The 20,066-nt window shown below is 39.2% G+C and overlaps 2 protein-coding genes across 2 annotated transcripts; one reads left to right on the forward strand and one right to left on the reverse strand.

The window, feature by feature from the left end:
• The first annotated feature begins 745 nt into the window (after window positions 1-745).
• On the forward strand, window positions 746-3,993 carry LOC124884407 (olfactory receptor 11-like). Its single transcript, XM_047392323.1, has one exon. It carries the CDS (start codon window positions 2,430-2,432, stop codon window positions 3,366-3,368), a length of 939 nt encoding a protein of 312 aa, XP_047248279.1. The 5' UTR covers window positions 746-2,429; the 3' UTR covers window positions 3,369-3,993.
• A 4,888-nt stretch (window positions 3,994-8,881) lies between these two features.
• chrna10a (cholinergic receptor, nicotinic, alpha 10a) lies at window positions 8,882-20,047 on the reverse strand. The gene is made up of 5 exons (XM_047392275.1): window positions 19,723-20,047; window positions 17,091-17,236; window positions 13,582-13,736; window positions 10,107-10,639; window positions 8,882-10,006 (listed from the first exon to the last, which is right to left on the reverse strand). The coding sequence occupies exons 1-5, from the start codon at window positions 20,003-20,005 to the stop codon at window positions 9,318-9,320; spliced, it is 1,806 nt and encodes a 601-aa protein (XP_047248231.1). The 5' UTR covers window positions 20,006-20,047; the 3' UTR covers window positions 8,882-9,317.
• Between the last annotated feature and the right edge of the window lie 19 nt (window positions 20,048-20,066).

A 20,066-nucleotide genomic window follows, 5' to 3' on the forward strand; every position in this document is an offset into this window, starting at 1 on the left:
ACACCGTCTTCACACATTTGGAGAACGTGCGTGGGGCGAGAGATTGACCAAACGGCAGACGAAATGCAGATATTTGTGGTGTTTTGAAATGATGGTGATCTATGGAGGTGAACCAGTCGTTCTAAAGGAACGTTCTCCAGCACCTGTCTGTCTATCAGCATGTGGCAACGTCTCTCCATGATCGATTTGTTAGACAGAGACAGATTGAGAATTGGTCTCATTCCTTCTGTTTTCTTGGAAACCAGAAATCATCGGAAGTAAAACCCATGGTTTCCTCTCAGCAACCCTGGAAATAAGTTTTTTAATTAGGAGTTCCTGCAGTTCTGACATGAGAACGGAGCTCTGTTCCGGGGAGGACAGGACGGTCTCCAAAATCCCTCTGAACTTTGTGGTTTGACAGGAACTGCCGCGTGTAACTTCTGCTGATCAGTGTGTCCATCCGCCTGTCCAGGGAACACAGGCACTGCCACTCTGAGTAGTACTCTGAGAGCGGGCGCGCATTTACCTGTTGTGCCGTAGTGCTCATGGACATGAGCCAGGCTAGAGCCCCTACCGCCGTTATCTGACTTGGATTCTGAGTGGAGCAATGGGGGACTCTGATCAAAAGAGCTGCAAACCAGCCTCACCAGGGGGATTTCGGGGGGCATCACTTATGCGCCACTTCATAGGAAGCTGCATTTTCGCATCCTCCATAACTTTATTATATACTTAGCTAAATGCCATATTAATAAATGTTATTATACCAACCAAAAACCACTTGTTTTCATTTCTGAAAATGAGTTCAAACAATACATTGAAACTATCAGAAATTCCTCCAATGTTAAAGCGATTAAAACTTGCACCTTATGTACCATTTTCAATACATTTGTGTAATATACAACTATAAAACATTGTCTCCATCTGTAACCTCCTGGCGGCTGTTAGTATGTATACTGTACTGCTGTACTGTTTTGCATTATATACTTTAATAAAGTTGAAAAAAAAACACAAACAAAACATTGCCTTAAAGGAGAAGAAGAGCAGGGAACGTGACGTGGATTCAAAGCGTTGAAGAAAACAAGAAATAAATAAGAAGGTAAAGAAAGGAAAAGTTGGTTGTTGATTGCAACACTTTTTTTTTTTACTGGTGACATTTATTTTATTTATATTTTTCAAGGGTGTCCTCTAAGGATGCTTATTTTTCTTTTTTTTTTCTATGTGTTTTACATTTCTGACTGTATCCTATGTTGCATTCTGAGCTGGATGTCTCAACAAAATGTTATTATGGTCTCATAATGACAGTAAAGATTCTTGAATGATTATTAATTAATAACAAACAGTTTCCTCTGCTTTCCACTTGGAACTTAATAGTGTAAACAAATTAAACCTTGATTTGGAAATTTTATTTCAATCTGATTGGTTGAATCATCCTCAGCCTTGAATATTTTTTTCACACTTGATATTTTCATTTCTAAGAGGGAAATTTGCCAGGCAATGCAATTTGTTCCATTTTGTGCTCATATTTTACAAAGACTATCTGCCTTATTTGCACCTGGTTTGATCCTATTTTTCCATTGGTAGGTTGGAGGATTTCTAGAATATTTGTTGTACATAAATTGAAAAGAAAGGTGGCCATAATTTAATTGTTAACCTACTTGTTCAATCAGTTTTTTAGCAATATTTAGATGACATTTGTCATAATAACAAGTGTTTGTTTTTTTTTGTTTTTCTACCTTGACTAAATGTATTCATGCATTAAATGTATTTTTTTTTTTTTTTTTTTTTGCTTTTGTTTGTGATCAAAAATTGAGATACCTAAGGAGGTCTATGTGGCCAGTGTTTGTTACAATCTCTGCCAACAGTTTAAACACATTCTATGGACATCAAAGCATAAAGTTTGCAATTTTGTGCACATACATTTTACAGACTATTTGATTTATTTGTTCCTAATATGTTAGGTTTTTTCAACATGTCATAGTTAGCTTTGCCTCATCCGTCAGCAGGAGCAGAAGTGATCAAAGAGATAGAGAAAGAATATTTTCTGCTATTTCCTGTTGTGTTTTTGTTCTGTAAATGTGAGGAAATAATGTTAGGAAATAATCTAGCTCTACTAACCCACAAAAAAAAAAAAAACATTAAGACCTAATTACCTTGGGAATCGCTCCAACCCCAGGAAGGTATTTATCATTGCAGACATTCCTCAGTCTGGCCTGGACAGGTTGGAGGTTTTCTAGAGTACCTCTTGTACATATATAAAGAAGAAATGTAAGAATATTTCTTGTGGTTTATTTTTCACTTGAATTCAATTTAATCTTCTGTATGTTTGCTTCTAGTTTATCTTAATAAAGTAATTGATAATTAATTACAGATACAAATACATACAATACCATGAAAGTAATTTTATTGAACCTGTGTTATATTTTTTTAGATTTTTCACCACATGAAACAAAATGGAGAAAAATGTTTCAATACCATCTGATATCCTGGAGATTGAAGGATTTCAAATATCTCCCGAGTTCACGTTCCCTGTGTTTATCTTACTTCTGCTTGTCTACTCCACTCTGCTCTTTTCAAACATTTGTGTTCTTATACTTATCATAAAGGAAAAGAGCTTGCACCAACCCATGTACTTTCTCTTCTGTAACCTGTCTATGAATGACCTGATCGGCAACACGGTCCTGCTGCCTCAGCTCATGGCTCATGTCGTTTCCACCAAACGTTTCATCACCTACAACCAGTGTTTGCTTCAAGCTTTTCAGAGCCACACCTTTGGATCTGCATGTCACATGATTCTTGTTATCATGGCAATCGACAGATATGTGGCGATCTGCCAACCTCTGAGGTACAGCTCCATCATGACTTATAAAACTGTGATCGGCCTGTCTGCCTCTGCTTGGGGGGTGTCCTTACTGCTGGTGTCTGTGCTCATTGGTCTTATTGTAAGGCTGCCTCGTTGCAGATCATTTATCCAAAATGCTTTCTGTGACAATCCATCACTGTTTAAGCTTTCTTGTGAGGATGTCTCTGTCAACAATACCTATGGACTGTTTTTCACTGTACTGTTGTTTGTGTTTTCAATTGGAACCATCACTGCTACTTACATAAGAATAGCTCTCATCTGCTGGACGAAGAAAAACAAGGAGCTGAATAACAGAGCAATTCAGACCTGTGCAAGCCACCTCATTCTTTATCTCATAATGGTCTGGTCAGGGTTCCTAACTATTATATTGCATCGATTCCCAAACTATCCAGATTTAAGGAAGATTGCATATATTTTATTTCATGTTGTGCCTGCCAATTTGAATCCTATTATTTATGGTCTACAAACAAGATCTTTACGAGATACAATTACTCAAATACTCAAAAGAAAAGCTGTGATTTCCACCTAGCATTTTTCTTTACGTTTTTCAGATTTTTATTAGACCTATACTCTAATTCAATAGAAAGCTTATAGCCTAAATGAGTCTAAAACATTTTACTCAAAAGAATGAGTTATATATGTTTTCCCAAATCATTAAAACAATATAACTGATGTATATTACACTCCTATGCACTTCTTTTACACTATAATCCTCTGTTTAAATTGCTGTAAAATAAGTTAGCAGTAGTGTCCTGTTTTTGGCCTGGAATCAATTGCGTTTATATTATTCTAATAGTTCATCTTGGTTCACAGATCTGGCTGCATTGTTAGTCATATTTAAGTTTAATGCTGACGTTTTCTGCTTCTCATAACTTTATAAAAGTTTAATAAATCAGTTCTAACACATCCTTATTGAGTAAGCCTTCTGTCTTTACTCTTCAGCTGAGATCAGCAGATAGTTTGTAAAATTCATTTTCAAGCCATTTACTGATTTTTTTTAAATAAACATGATTTTCCCTTCTTATGTTTAGTTTAACTAAATATTGTATTTTCCCATTCATGTTTACTGAATGGCTCATCTTGGCCACAACATTTTTTAAAGCTCAAGAAATGTATTTTCAAAGCTAAACATTATTCATCTTAGTATTGTCATTCATTCACAACATTACGTTTTATACAGGCTTGTGTTTACCAAATAAAATGGCTTGTGATGATTGAACAGCAAAATTGTTGTTTGGTGTTTTTTTTTGTTTTTTTTTGGCTTTTTATTACATATTGTGAAAAAGATCAATGGTAGCATTTCAAATGGACTAAATAAATCATCTTTGTGTACAAGGGTAAAAATTCCAATATATGTCAAATTTACTTAACATGGCAATGCCAGAACCATATTTATGGAAACTGATCAATGTTTTTGAGTTCAATCACAAACAAAATTGAACAGCCTCTTAAAAATGTGTCTAACCCAAGTCTTGAACATGTTATCATTATTTAAAAGTATAAAACGGGAAATGTAAGTTAAATAGTATAATCACCATACTCTATCTATCAATTTCCTGTACTAACACAATCCTATTAACAATAAGGGGGTTGGAAAGTTGCCTGTATTGCAAGAGGTACCCTGGACAGAGGGCACACAGCATAAACAACCATGTGGTCACACATTCACACTAGAGGGTGACACGGGAGTGGATTTTCTCTCCTGTCCCGTCCCGCTCCCACAGAAAAATGTCTTGTCCCATCCCAATCCCAGGCCAGTATAACGAAAAAAATCCTGTCCTGTCCCACTCCTGGTAAATTGACTCCCACTCCCATCCCGCTCCCATTCAGAACGACTCCCACTCCTGTGACTCTCCCATTTTTGTTTTCTTCATTTAGTATTTGGCAATTTCTTTGAAGGACCAGTTAGGTCCCAGTTTTTAGTTGTAATAAAGGCCAGTTAAAGTAAAAAGAATAATAATGAAGAAATAATAAAATATCAAACAAGGAAACAGACCATGCCTATCTTAGTTGAATAAACAAAATGTACATAGTTGTATTTTACTTATTTATTAGGTAATCGTTTCCTTTGAACAATGACATCACTTTTATGTTTCAAGTTGCTGAAACGAAAGAAAAATACACCTAGCAAGAGAACTGTTCTTGGTGAACAAAAGGGCAAAAAGATATTCCCTTCACAATTTAGAAACTGTACCTCAATGGTTCACAGCCCTGGTCCTCAGGGACCCCTTCCCTGCAAGTTTTAGATGTGTGTCTGCTCCAGAACACCTGATTCAAATTCTGACATGATCTTCTATACAGGCATCAAGAATGGAGGGTCAAACTGGACAAAATTAATACAATAAAATCATCATTAAATAAATAAATGTTGTGAATGTCCCATAAGTGAAGTAAATGTAACATGAAAGAAATTTAACATTAAATGTGCCATTAAATTAAAGGTACCATTTATTTATTTAATACATCATTAAAAACAATAAATGTACCATTATATCATGAAATGGACTATTATGCAATTAAATGTGCCACTGAATAATTAAGTATAATTTTAAAGACGACATGACGTAATTATTGGTACACTTAATATTTAATGACGTATTAAAATAAATTGTACATTTAATGGTACATTCAATGTTTTTCTATTTCACAACATATTTATTTAATATCTTCCCTTGATGAAGCCTTTCAATACGGAGCCCTCGAGGGGACAAGGGGGGATTTCTTTCTATTTTGTTTCCCCACGCAATAGTCTTTGCGTTATTTCGCAATACTTTGTGGGATAGTTTCCAAACCAGATAACTGCAAAAATGAAATAAACACTACACCCGTTTTGAGATTTATTGGGTTTTATTTTGAAATCAGCCTTAAATAAAATTATCTTCAAATCAGACAAAAAGACAGTTTTTATCCACAAGCTGTCAAACAAACTACTGAACAATAATACTGCACAAAACCACATCTGTGACACTTTATTTCCTTATTACTGCTGCATGATGTGTACTTTTTTTTGTACGCCATTAGTGTTTTTGTTTTTATCGTGATTTGAACGGTTCTTCTTATCCTAAGCATTTAATCGCATTGTTTACTGCGTGTTAACCTGCATATGACAAATAAACCATATCAATGACATATCAGTGTTTGTTTTATGAGCAGTTTGTCATCTGTGCTGCTGTTCCAAAATGCCGAACGCAAAAGTATTGCGTGGGGACGCAAAAGAAATACATTTCCCCATGTCCCCTCACGGGCTTCCGTACCTTACCTCTTAAACCTTTAGTGCACATGCAGCAATTTTGTTGATCAGATGAGACTTGACACATGATGGTACTTTTGGTTTGATGAATGAAGAGATGCAGGACTGATTTAATCCAGAATCTGTTTTACAAGTGTCCCTCAATCACTGGTGAACTTGATTACAACTAAACACGTTTTACAAGCAGCAGACTGCGTGTTAAAACCGCTACATTCAACTCTCCTGAAGTTCGGTTATATTTGTGACTTTCCTGTCAGCTCTATGAGTTTAATAGATAAGTCGTTACTTCTGACTTTATGTCCAGTTCTCCACCTGCGTTTGCTCCCTCCATCCTGAACGCAGGTGGAAAACATCGATCAGAAGAACTGTTGGCTTGTGGGTCGTGTAGTTCGTTTGACTCGCATTATAGTATAGGCTTTTGAAATAAAAACTACACAATGGAAGCGTGGATTCAAGTTTTTTTTTCTTAAAGTTTATAACAAAGTCTCAGTTTTACATTTCCAAAGACAATTGATCCTAGTTTATTTTCCCTTCTATTGGTTTGATCCCGCTCCCGTCTGCTCCCGTTCATTTTTTATCCTGTACCGTCCCAATCACGTGATCTTTACTAATGCTGTCTCCCGTCCCCGTGGGACTCCCGAAAAAATGTCAGCCTCTAATTCACACCTAAGGGTTTCCAGTTATCATCCACCCACTCATCCATCCATTCAGAGCCGGGTGGGGGGAATGTATTAAAGTTCATCAATTAATCTTGCATATATGCATATCTTCGGACTGTGATAACTGGAGTAGATGGAGAAAACCCATGCATGATATAATCTAGATCTTTGAGTCCCATCTTATTCTCTCAGAGCTCTCCCACAGCAGCACAGTTTGTTATGCTTTCTTTATCATTGCAATGCATACACATATTTAGTTATCTGCTCTAAAACTCTACTCTAAAACAGGTTCCTATACACACCATTCCTACACTATATAGAATATAAGGATGACTAAAATGTAAGGATATTTGTATGACAATCATTCAGTGCCTTTTGTAAGTATTCACACCTCTTGAACTTTGGCATATCTGTTACAAAAACATACACGTTATTACATTTGAATCTTCAAAGGAAGGCCAGCATCAATTACGGCATAATTGTTAAGCTGATGGTACGTTGTTTCCAAAAGGTTTCTATATTTTTAAAAATGTGTCACATTTTTAAATGCGGCACATTGGGCTCCCTTTACTCTCATACCCCTAATTCTCCTTCAAGTTCTCATTGGGCTCCCTTTACTCCCTTTACTCTCATACCCCTAAATAAAATCTAATGCAGCCAAGTGCCTTCAGAAGTCACTTACTTAGTAAAGCCCCCTGGGTATAATTTCACATTTCATGTTTGTGAGGGCCTCAGAGGTTTGTAAGAGAACATTAGTGAACATGCATGGCCTACATGCAAAACCTTATGTGTGGAGGAAAACTAACACTGCATATCACCCTGAATACACCATCCATATGATCAAAGACGTTAGTGCCAGCATCAAGCTGTAGGAATGCTGTTTTTTTTGTCAGCAGAGTTATGAAAGCTGTTCAGGGTTGATGGGAAGATGGATGGAGTTAAATTGGGGCAATACTGAAAGAAAAATCCATATAATATACAGGGGTTGGACAATGAAACTGAAACACCTGTCATTTTAGTGTGGGAGGTTTCATGGCTAAATTGGACCAGCCTGGTAGCCAGTCTTCATTGATTGCACATTGCACCAGTAAGAACAGAGTGTGAAGGTTCAATTAGCAGGGTAAGAGCACAGTTTTGCTCAAAATATTGAAATGCACACAACATTATGTGTGACATACCAGAGTTCAAAAGAGGACAAATTGTTGGTGCACGTCTTGCTGGCGCATCTGTGACCAAGACAGCAAGTCTTTGTGATGTATCAAGAGCCACGGTATCCAGGGTAATGTCAGCATACCACCAAGAAGGACGAACCACATCCAACAGGATTAACTGTGGACGCAAGAGGAAGCTGTCTGAAAGGGATGTTCGGGTGCTAACCCGGATTGTATCCAAAAAACATAAAACCACGGCTGCCCAAATCCCGGCAGAATTAAATGTGTACCTCAACTCTCCTGTTTCCACCAGAACTGTCCGTCGGGAGATCCACAGGGTCAATATACACGGCCTGGCTGCTATAGCCAAACCTTTGGTCACTCATGCCAATGCCAAACGTCGGTTTCAATGGTGCAAGGAGCGCAAATCTTGGGCTGTGGACAATGTGAAACATGTATTGTTCTCTGATGAGTCCACCTTTACTGTTTTCCCCACATCCGGGAGAGTTACGGTGTGGAGAAGCCCCAAAGAAGCGTACCACCCAGACTGTTGCATGCCCAGAGTGAAGCATGGGGGTGGATCAGTGATGGTTTGGGCTGCCATATCATTGCATTCCCTTGGCCCAATACTTGTGCTAGATGGGCTTGTCACTGCCAAGGACTACCGAACCATTCTTGAGAACCATGTGCATCCAATGGTTCAAACATTGTATCCTGAAGGCGGTGCCGTGTATCTGGATGATAATGCACCAATACACACAGCAAGACTGGTGAAAGATTGGTTTGATGAACATGAAAGTGAAGTTGAACATCTCCCATGGCCTGCACAGTCACCAGATCTAAATATTATTGAGCCACTTTGGGGTGTTTTGGAGGAGCGAGTCAGGAAACGTTTTCCTCCACCAGTATCACGTAGTGACCTGGCCACTATCCTGCAAGAAGAATGGCTTAAAATCCCTCTGACCACTATGCAGGACTTGTATATGTCATTCCCAAGACAAATTGACGCTGTATTGGCCGCAAAAGGAGGCCCTACACCATACTAATAAATTATTGTGGTCTAAAACCAGGTGTTTCAGTTTCATTGTCCAACCTCTGTACATTGAGCTTTGTGGTTGGTATATGATTAAAATGTGAAAAAGTTCAAGGTGTGTGAATACTTGTACAATTAGGAATATCATGACATATACCTTTTAAAAATAAATCTCAGTATAGTATTTGATTATTTAAGGACAAGAAGAAAACTTACCAGAGATATAAAATATAATATACAAATGTCTTTTTTGATGTGTCAACAAAATTTGCCTTTTTGGGTGGTGAAAATAAGTATGTTACACATCTTTCTTAAATATCTCATTTAACCAGTTGTACTTTATAGCTTAACATAGGGTTTAACAAACAAATAAAAGTATTGCTGATTAGATGGCTTTGCCCATGATCAGGAGGCTCATGAAAAACACCATTATAAAAAACATCCACATGAAAAAGCGATCTAAAACTTTGGCTACTTTCTTCCACTCCCCAGTTCGTTTCTGCATGGCCCTCTGATCTCTGTAACAGTTGGCGATATACTCAATGTTATGAAGCAGCACCCCATTGTTGGCACCAGTGTTGCAGGAAATTTCTCCTTCTTTAATCTGTCCATCACTCACCCCTCCCTTTCTGCATCTCTGCGGACCCCCTGATTCCCCACAGTCCAGGAAAATGCTGTTCTTCCACGTGCTGTACTGGTTTGTAAGGTTCCCCCCCACTGATCCTAAAGGACTTAGGACTTGATCAATATCTTCTTTCTCCTCTGTGATGACAGATCCAACTGTCTCTTGACCACTTTTGATGACACAGTCCTCTCTTCCTGGTCCCACCTGCCCATTCATGGTGCAGTTGGTAGTCCTAACAAGTGGAGGTTCCTGTCCCTCTGGCTCTGCTGACATACAGCTCTCTCCAACTTCATAGACAAAGCACATTCTGGCCAAGTACTGCAAAATGACTTTTTTGGCCCACCTGGGAACAGGCTTGGCATCTGGACCACAGTGGTGAATGTTCATGATGAAGATGGTCAGAGTAGTGGAGGCTGTAATCATTGTCATTGTTGCAATGTAATATTTTCCTGTAGAGGTTAAAAAAGACAAGGAAATTAACATTGGCATCATGTGTCCGCCTGTTACAATCATGCAAAGTGGAATTTGAGCCTACATTATTATCCTCACCAATGAGTGGCACATTCTCAGAAGGTGGCATAATTTCTGCAACCAACAGCTGGAATACAGTGAGTGCCAGCAACACAGTGACACCCAAAGAAACCTTTTCCCCAGAATCAGCAGGCAGGTAGAAGCCCAGTGGAGCCAAAAAAGAAATCATTACACATGGTATGAGGAGATTAAAAACATAAAAGGAAGCTCTTCTCTTGAGCTTCAGTGTGTATGTCACATCTGGGTATGGGTCCGCACAGCATCCATACAGAACAATATTCTTCTTAGCCGGCATGCCGAGCACTTCCCACTCTACGTTTTCCACCAGGTCAGCCAGGTCGGCGCTCTCCATAGCATTCAGGATGTCAAGCTGGTTTCCGTTGTAGGTCCATGAGCCGTAAGTGAACCTGCACTGTTGACCATCGAAGGGGAAAAAGGACACATCCACTTTGCATGAGCTCTTGGTGATTGCAGGAGAATCCCACATAATCTGGCCGTCATGTCGGATCAACACATTGGTATCCATTGGGCCGGTAAAATGGTTGTCTGCGCTGGAAAACAAAGTGTCTTAAATAATTTATGGCAATATGGTTTACATTCACTCCAGAAAGATGGAGTGCTTGATCAGAACCCAAAGGCACAAGGGGAACTGGAGGAAAATCAACTTATTTTTAAGAGTTGTACTCATTTCTCAGCAAAGAGTCTGCAATTTACATATCTCAGTTTTTTATCTAAGTTTTTGTCAACATTTAGTTAGGCAATGCAGTGCTTTTGAGTTTTCTTAACTAAAATGATGTAAACCGAGACAAAAAAAAAATCATTTTATATTCAGGATCACAAAAAACTTACCTCTAATTCAAAGTGTAAGCCACATTTTATTGGCAGCCAAGGTAAAAACATAAAAGTAACTTTATCTTTGAATGCTGTAGCGAATACCCCTTTAGAAACTTTTAATTCATCCTTTAAAATGAGTACATTTAGTCAGTGTAAATTTATTTACATAAAGAATAATTGCGAATGTAAATAGATTTACACTGACTAAATGTACTCATGTATGTATGTATTTACATAAAGAATAATTGCCCCCTCCTTGAACCGCCACCTTAATGAGGTGGAGGGGTTTGAGTGCTCGAATGATGCACATGATAATGAAGGAGTACTCTCGGCTGTGGTTGGCTTGTGGGACTCCTGAGGCAGCCCAGGCTGTGGCAGAGGGAAAAACTCGGGCCTGGGAGGAGTTCGGTGATGCTTTGGAGAAGGACTACTGGTTGACCTCAAAGTGATTGTGGCAAACTGTCCTGCGCCTCAGGAGGGGGAAGCAGTGCTTCGCCAATACTGTTTACAGTTGGGGTGGGGAGCTGCTGACCTCAGCTGGGGACAATATCCGGCAGTGGAAGGAGTACTTTGAGGATTTCCTCAATCCTGCCGACAGAGGTAATAAGAAAAATTAAAATAAAATAGAGAGAATAGAATGATGGATAAGAAAATGAAAGGAAAATTGGGACTGAAAACGTAACTAATAATGTTTAGATAGCCCATTCTAAGGCCACTCTAAACAAATAGGTTTTTAATCTTGATTTAAAGCAACTTAGGGTTTCGGCGCTTTTACAGTTTTCTGGGTGTTTATTCCAGATTAGTGGAGCATAAGAACTAAAAGCTGCACCTCCGTGTTTGGTTCTGCTTCTGGGTATGCAGAGTAGATTTGAGCCAGAAGACCTGAGAGGTCTGTGTCGTTGATACACTGACAACAAGTCTGTAATGTATTTGGGTGCTAAGCCATTCAGTGATTTATAGACTAACAGAAGTATTTTAAAGTAAATTCTCTGAGCTACAGGGAGCCAGTGTAGGGACTTTAGAACCGGAGTGATGTGGTCCACTTTCTTAGTTCTAGTGAGGACGCGGGCAGCAGCATTCTTGATCAACTGCAGCCGTCTGATTGACTTTTTAAGCAGACCTGTGAAGACACCTGTTAAGACAGGGTATTGGAGATGAGAGTCCAGCCGATAGTCAAACCTCGGCTTCAGGAGGAGCAGTGTGGATTTTGTCCTGGCTGTGGAACACTGGACTAGCTCTATACCCTCTGCAGGGTATTTGAGGATTCCTGGGAGTTTGCCCAACTGGTCCACATGTGTTTTGTGGACCTGGAGAAGGCATTCGACTGTGTCCCTCGTGGTGCCCTGTGGGGGGTGCTCCAGGAGTACGGAGTCAAGGGCCCTTTATTAGGGGCCATCCAGACTTTGTACAAGCGGAGCAGGAGGTTGATCCGCACTGGATCGGACCAGTGCATGTTGGACTTGTGCATGTTAGGGCTTCCTTTTGTCACCGGTCCTGTTCATAACTTTTATGAATAGGATTTCTAGGTGCAGCCAAGGGCCGGAGGGGGTCTGGTAATAGGGTGAGGACCTCGGCCATCCGGGAGGAGCTCGGAATAGAACCGCTGCTCTTCCGCATCGAGAGGAGCCAGTTGAGGTGACTTGGGCATTTACACCGGATGCCTCCTGGACGCCTTCCTCGGGAGGTGTTCCAGACACGTCCCACCGGGAGGAGGCCCAAGGGACTGCCCAGGACACGCTGGAGGGACTATGTCTCTCGGTTGGCCTGGGAAAGCTTTGGGCTACCCCTGGAGGAGCTGGAGGAGGTGTCTGGGGAGAAGGAAGTCTGGGTGTCTCTACTGAGTCTGCTGCCCCCGCGACCCGGTCCCGGAGTAAGCAGAAGACGACAAGTACATGTACGAGTATTGTTTTGTTTTTACTATGTTTTTATTGAGTTTTTAAGTTATTTACATTGTTGTGTGTGCTTTGTTAATTTTATTTCATGTTTTTTCTTATCTTTTTTATCCCCGATGTTCAGCACTTTATTTCAGCTGTGGCTTGTGTAAAAGCTCTTTATAAATATAATTTCTGATGATGATGAAATCAAAACAGAGATGATTTACAATACACAAATCCAACTTTGTAACATCATCATCTCAGTCTCTAGACCTAAATCCTATAGAAAATCAGTGAGGACTCTGGATGATCTAGAGATTGCGCAAAGAGTAGGAGCCAAATATCCCTTTTTAAACCCCAATCATATAATGTGTTTGAAAACATTAAGTGCTGTCCTTTTGGCAAATGGGTGTTGCACAGAGTATTGACCGAAGGGGTACTAACAGTTTTTGCAATTCTGGAAAAGTAATTCTTACATTGAAATTTTCCAAAGTAAAATAAATACATACAAAATAAAGGTTGGATTATTTGTATTTAAAGAGTGAGACTATGCAATGAAAGATGATTTTTATTCTAGGAGTTCTTGTACATCTTTACGAGGAGTGCCAATAAATGTGGCCAGGTCTAAAGATGTTTAAATACTGATGTCTATTCTCATGATTTGATGTAAAAGCAGACAGAGGCCTGAACATTTCTGGTTTCAAAGAAATGATCAACTTTTTTTTACTGATCAGAGTTGCCCAAGAGAGCAACCAAGTGATCCACTGAAAATCAGTCCAACCTACCTGTTATATAGGACTATATCAGGTCTCCATACGTAACTACCAGGTATACGGATGGTATCGAGTCCATTATATTCCTCTTTATTCCATCTAAGGTGCGCATCAAACCACACTTGCCTTATCCACAAATACGCAGTCAGAATTTGATTTCGCTCATCCTGTAAAAAATGAAAATTGTTATCAAGGGCAAAAACAGCCATGACCCATAACATGGTACTGCAAAATAATATGGTAATAAAAGTGTTAATACACAAATTATTTATTTCCATAAATTTGTGGCTAGACATTTACATCAACTTACATGGGAATAAATGTATTGCTTTTTTATAATTTATTTGAACAATCGTTTTGCATTATGGAAGGATGAGACAATAATAACTGCAAAAACTAAAAGACAAAAACACAAAAAAACAAATTAGAATTAAGTGCTCATGATTAAACATATTGAAATTCTCTAATCTATTAAGTGTTAAAACTACACATCCAGATTTATATATTCTTATAGCCGTCACTCATATTCATTTAAGTATACCTTAGCTAGTTGCATCTTAGCCACATACTTTCTGTAGCCATCAATAACCTTCTGGCGTTGTGTCTTGGTATTTGACCATTGCACCCCAAGCCCACGCCTGTTCTGTGTTTTCCCCTGATGATCTGGTCACGTTTGTCATTGGTTCCCCCAGCTGTTTAGTTATGTATTTAAGCCCATTTGTTTCCTTTGTATCCCGCTGGTTTATGTGTTGTTTGTGTTTGTGTGTACGCTTGCTACCCTGTCCGTGTCCAGCCATGAACAATAAAGACTCGCCATACCTGCAAACCACGAATTTCAGGAGTTCTTTACTGAAAATTGGTCCATCAAAAAACCTTGTTATGACATTACCCTTTTCCAACTGGTTGATGTCAGTGACTTTATTTTTTATCTGCTCTTGAATATTTTTAGATCGGGCCATGATATGTTGCTTTTGGAGATCCTTCAGCCTACTTCATGTTGTCAGACAGGTATTTAGCAATTTTGTGATTCTTCCGGTCCGGCAATTATCAGTTCTAGATGTGATTGCTGAAACTGAACTCAGGTTTTGTGGTTAATCCCAGTTAATACATGATTCATGGAAGAAATAATACATTCTTCACGCAATGCCATGTTGGTTTGGATGGCCTTTTTCCCTTAAAACCTTTTAAATGTTTTACTCAGGGTAGTTTCAACTGTTTTATTTTTATTTTTTTATCTTAAACAGTGTGACAAAAGGCAAAAACACAATAAATGTGTAAGGAAGCAAATATATTTTCATGTTACCACTTGAACTACAACCACAATCTGTCGAATCCGCATGGTTAGATAAATAATATAATTTGTGGTCCAAATTCTTGATTATAAAACTCATGACATCCAAGATGGTGCCACAGATGACAGCCTCTGTACTTCGATCTCTTGTACATTGCCTGTTTTTTGTTTTTATTTTGTTCTCTATTCCCATTCTGTAGCCCATTTCACTGAAGGACCTCACAGGTCCTCTGCAGGACCCCATGCAGTTTGCTTACCATGCAAACAGATTATGCAATCAATTTTGGACTACACCACTTCCTGCATCACCTAGACCACCAAGGGACAAATGCCACTTCAACCAGGCCTTCAAAACCATCTGCCCAGACATCCTCCACCAGAAGCTCACCCAGCTCACAGTGCCGGCCTCTAGCTGTTAGTGGATCACCAGCTTCCGGACTAACAGGAAGCTGCAGGTGAGGATGGGTAGCATCTTCTCCCACACAAGCACCATCAGCACTGTCACCCCCCAGGGGTGTGTTCTTTCCCCTCTCCTCTGAGTACAGAAATGACTGCACCTCACCAGACCTGTCTATGATAGGGTGACCAGATATCAAAAAACCAAATACGAGACAAGAAGGATACTTATGAAGGACACTGTGGGACACGTTACCAACAGTATGATGACGTCTTAATTTTAATTTAACAAAGATCGCGCATTACATTCATCAATCTCTGCTTTGCCTGATAGTGCACAACAATGTTTGAAAAAAACTTTACAAGCTTTAAAGTTTAACACTGGTAATCTCAGCTGCTGTTACTTTGTCTGGCAGTCATCTCTGGGTTTGAGTAAAAATCAGCCCATAGATCAGCAGGCAGCTTTTTCAGCTATTTCTTGTGCAACTCACCTTTATAGTGCCTCTTCACATCATGCTCCCCTCTCTGTGAAATTGAAAAGTAACTTTGGCAAACTTCAGAGATCCCTCAGAAAATCACCTTTCACTGGCCTTACCCGGTTATAAACCATTTCCCTGTCTTTGTTGTAGCTGCATTTTCTTTTCTGTGACATACTTTCCATTATATTCTGTATAGCCTACCGAGGTAAGCTATACAAGAAAATCCTTTTCTTGTTCTGTTTTATTTTACTAGCATCGTGGCGTGCAGGTTGGTCATGACGTGGAACGCTGGTGTATATTTTGATTGACAGCTGATGCGGCTCTGTGATAATAACTCCAGCTCTGCTTTCTTTACATTCCAGAAAACTCTCCAGTTGAATAGTTTTTTGACTTTTCAGAAGTTGACCCAGTCGAATGTAGGACACTTTTTCTGTTTGAGGGGCACTGGGACAGGAATAAAAAATGCAGCACAGTCACGCACAAATTGGGACATCTGATCACCCTAGTCTTTGAATTATGACGGTTGATCCACCTTCTGTCTACAAACAGACAGGATGTGGATTAGCTGGTCCCGAGACGGTCAAAACCACCTAGAACTTAACATGCTCAGGACTGTCGAGATGATGATGCACTTCCGGAGAACACCCTCCACACTACCTCCCTTCAGCATCCTCAACAACACTGTTTCTACTGTGAATCACTTCCAGTTCCTAGGAACCATCCTTTCTCAGGACTTGAGATAGTCCTCATACATATGTACACACAGTTCGGTAGAAGGTCCAGCAGAAACTACACTTCCTGCAACTCAAGAAGTACAACCTTCAACAGGAGCTCCTGGTAATCGTCTACACTGCCATAATTCAGTCTGTCCTGTGTTTATCCATTGGTGAGTGGTTGGCCCATCCACAAAACAGCACAGATCCAAACTACAGAAAATCATTAGGTCCGAAGAGAGGATCATCAGGTATGGCCTTCCCTCCATCCAGGACCTGTACAGGTCTCAAGTCAGGAAAAGGGCAGCTGACATCTCTGCAGACCCCACACATTCTGGACACAAACTGTTTAGGCTTTTACCTTCAGGTCGGCACTACAGCGCGCTATTTGCAAAAACCAGCCGCCACACAGACAGGCTATTTCTCTGATGCACACTTGACAGTCAAAGTGCACATTTGCCCTATAGATACTGAAAGCAAAGTGGAACATAAGTCAAATTACTTGTTTGTTTGCACAAACCTGGCAAATACAGCTGATTCTGATTCTCATTGCAGTATTATGTTATAGAAGCCTTTCAACCTGGAAAAAGAACAGTTAAAATGCGTCATAGAAGACTTGATGTTTGTGCTCTGGTGTTTTACCATGTCGATGATTTGTGAGAGTGTAACTTGCAGAGTCACGTTCAGGATGGTGTTTGTGTCCTCTACAGGCCTCAACGCACATGTGTAGTTGGTCATTAAGTCCGTCAGGAGCTTTCGGGCATATTTAGCATCTGCACCCTCGCATGCTTGTGCAAAAAGAAAAACACAATCATGCAAAAGTCCATGTATTAAATGAATAATATTCTATTGATTTTGATTCATGTTAAAACAAAGGACAGGCAATTTACACAAAGGGAGATTAAGTTGTTTTATTTGCGTTTCTGGCCAGTGACATACATACATGTTGATAGAGTGGTAAAGAAGGAACAGACGTGGTAGAAAATGTGATTGCCTGACAGATGGGGGGAGGGGCTAAAGTTAATGCCAGACTATAATGTCTTTCGATAAAGCTCTAAAAAAGAGTTTGTAAAAAACTGATATTATATATTAAAGATTTCATTGAACCTTTCATAAATGTAATGATATATTTATTTGGACATGGTGTAACTACAGTAGCAAAACGGATGAAAAGTTACCGCTCTAGCTGCAGAAATGGATTTGTGCAGGCCAGATGTCAAACCTAAGTCACAGTTTGAATAAAGCCCCACATCTGGACATAAATGTCTGTGGGATTATGGCAGCACAATCTCTTATCAAACGGTTACAAGTTTGAGGACTCTGGAAAAAAGGTTGAGTATAAGAGGAGAAAAAATATGAGACCAAATGTACTCCCCATTAAATGAAATGCAGCCAGGAAACAATACAACACTTCTACAGTTTTTGCTTGTTTTTGTTTATTCTTAGGGTGGGTGCATTATGACAGTCCTGTATTTTTCTCTTATATAATAATAATTTTAAAAAAGCCGTGCATATCATCAGGTACACAATAATTTGAAGTCACTAAATTCTCTATAGGGAAAATAGTCTATATCTGGGACATTCAAAACAGCTGCCAACATGCCCATGTATGGCCATCCAATCAACGTCATCCTGAAAGCAAAGTGCAATATGCTAAAAGACATCTTGAAATATCCTAAAATGTCATCACATGACCTGCTACAGGTTTTTGCATTTGGGATGCAGCATGACCTGGCCAGCTCACCATGACAGAATCCAACAGAAATTATACCACGTATCACAGGGTGCTTGAAGAAAATGTGAGACTATCTGCAAAAAAAACATTAAGGCTAAAACGGAACTGGACCCTGCAACACAACAATGATCCAAAACACGCCAGTAAATCCAACAAGAACTTAAATACTTTCAAAGGTTCTGGGCCAAATCCGGAGATAAGTAACTTGCTGCACTGGCAAGAAACCCCTCAAACATTTCACAACCGAAAATGAGGAGTGACACAAACTATATAATATAAGAGATTGGTAGATGGCTACAAAAAGAGTCTCAAGTTACTTTAACCAGTGGGTGTCCTGACATTTTCTTCAGTTAGAATACACCTTTTTCTTAATATCCTTTGTTCAGTGAGTAAAACCAGGTTGTTTATGTTTAACTGAACAATTTTCTTTGACACAGAAAAAGAAATACATTGATTACACATAGAGTGATATATTTCAGTTGTTTATTTTTCTTAATTTCACAAATGACAAATATTACATAAGACCAATACAATAATTATATTTATTACAGAAATGCTATGTTACTGAGGAAGACTCCTTGCTTATAAGTTGAGTAGCAGACATTGAGTGACACCATCCACAGGTAGACTAAGCCACAATCATTGCTAAGGAAACTGGGTGTTTCCAGAGTGTTGTATTCGACCATATTATTGGGAACTTAAGTAAAAGGAAAAATGTGGTACAAATCCTTGTGTAAACAACAGGGGTAACCAGAGCCTTGAGTGAATTGGGTGGCAAACCCATTCTAAAGATCTAAGAAGAATTATTACAAGGTGTGGTGTGTGGCTTTAGTCACTGTTTTAAGACCCAACACACACAGATGTATCCAGGACATGTGCTACAACTGTTACACATCTTGTGCTGAGCCACTCCTGAACCAGAGATTACATCTGAAGCATGTTATCCAGGCTAAGGAGAAAAAAAGATTGGGTTGTGATCCTAAGTCCTGTTTTTTGATTAAACAAATTTTGCATTTAATTTGGAAATTAATGTCCCACAGTTTGGAGGAAGGGTGCAGAAGCACATATTCCAAGTTGCTTGCAGTCCAGGGTGAGAATTTTTACAGTCAGTGATGATTTGGGGTTTTTGTAAAGTCCAAGGTCAGCATAGACATCTACAAGGAACCTTTAGATCACATCATGGTTCCCTTTGCTGACTTACTTAATGGGGATTCTGATTTATTTTCCAGCAGGACCTGGCAACTGTCCACGCTACCATAATAGTTGGTTTAGTGAACATGATTCAACGATGTTATTGATTATTTCGAATTTTCTGAGAAACCAAATTTTGGTGTTTTTCGCAGATGTATGCAATATTAACAAAAAAAAGTGCTGGAAATATGTCACTCCGTGTAATGAATCTATACAACACGAGTTTTACTTTTTAAAGTGAAGTATTGAAATAGAAGGGGAAAAAATATTTCTAAATGCCATTCAAATTTTTTTGTAATGCACCTGAATAGAAAACTTGCAGTTATAAAAACAAATTAAGAAACTTACTTGTCATGGTACTGAAGAAAAGAAATGAATGAAGTATGGTCGGAACTCTCCAATGTGCCATTTTCTGAAGCAAATGATCTGCATTTAAGGACCCTTGCTGTTCCGTATAATAATAATAATAATAATAATAATAATAATAATAATAATAATAATGGAGCTGATTCCAGTGATAAAGTGTGTAATCTCTGCTTAAGCCGGATATTTGCGTTGAAGCGTGGAGGCGGATTGTCAGAGTTCTGATAAAAACAGCACGTGTAAATCCCATGCACGCATGCCATCGCATGACGCGGTTTTCCGGAGGCGTGGGCTATACCATATCTACGTCCATAGGATTTACATGAACC

Source organism: Girardinichthys multiradiatus, chromosome 18, assembly GCF_021462225.1.
Source record: "Girardinichthys multiradiatus isolate DD_20200921_A chromosome 18, DD_fGirMul_XY1, whole genome shotgun sequence".
Classification (NCBI taxonomy): domain Eukaryota; kingdom Metazoa; phylum Chordata; class Actinopteri; order Cyprinodontiformes; family Goodeidae; genus Girardinichthys; species Girardinichthys multiradiatus.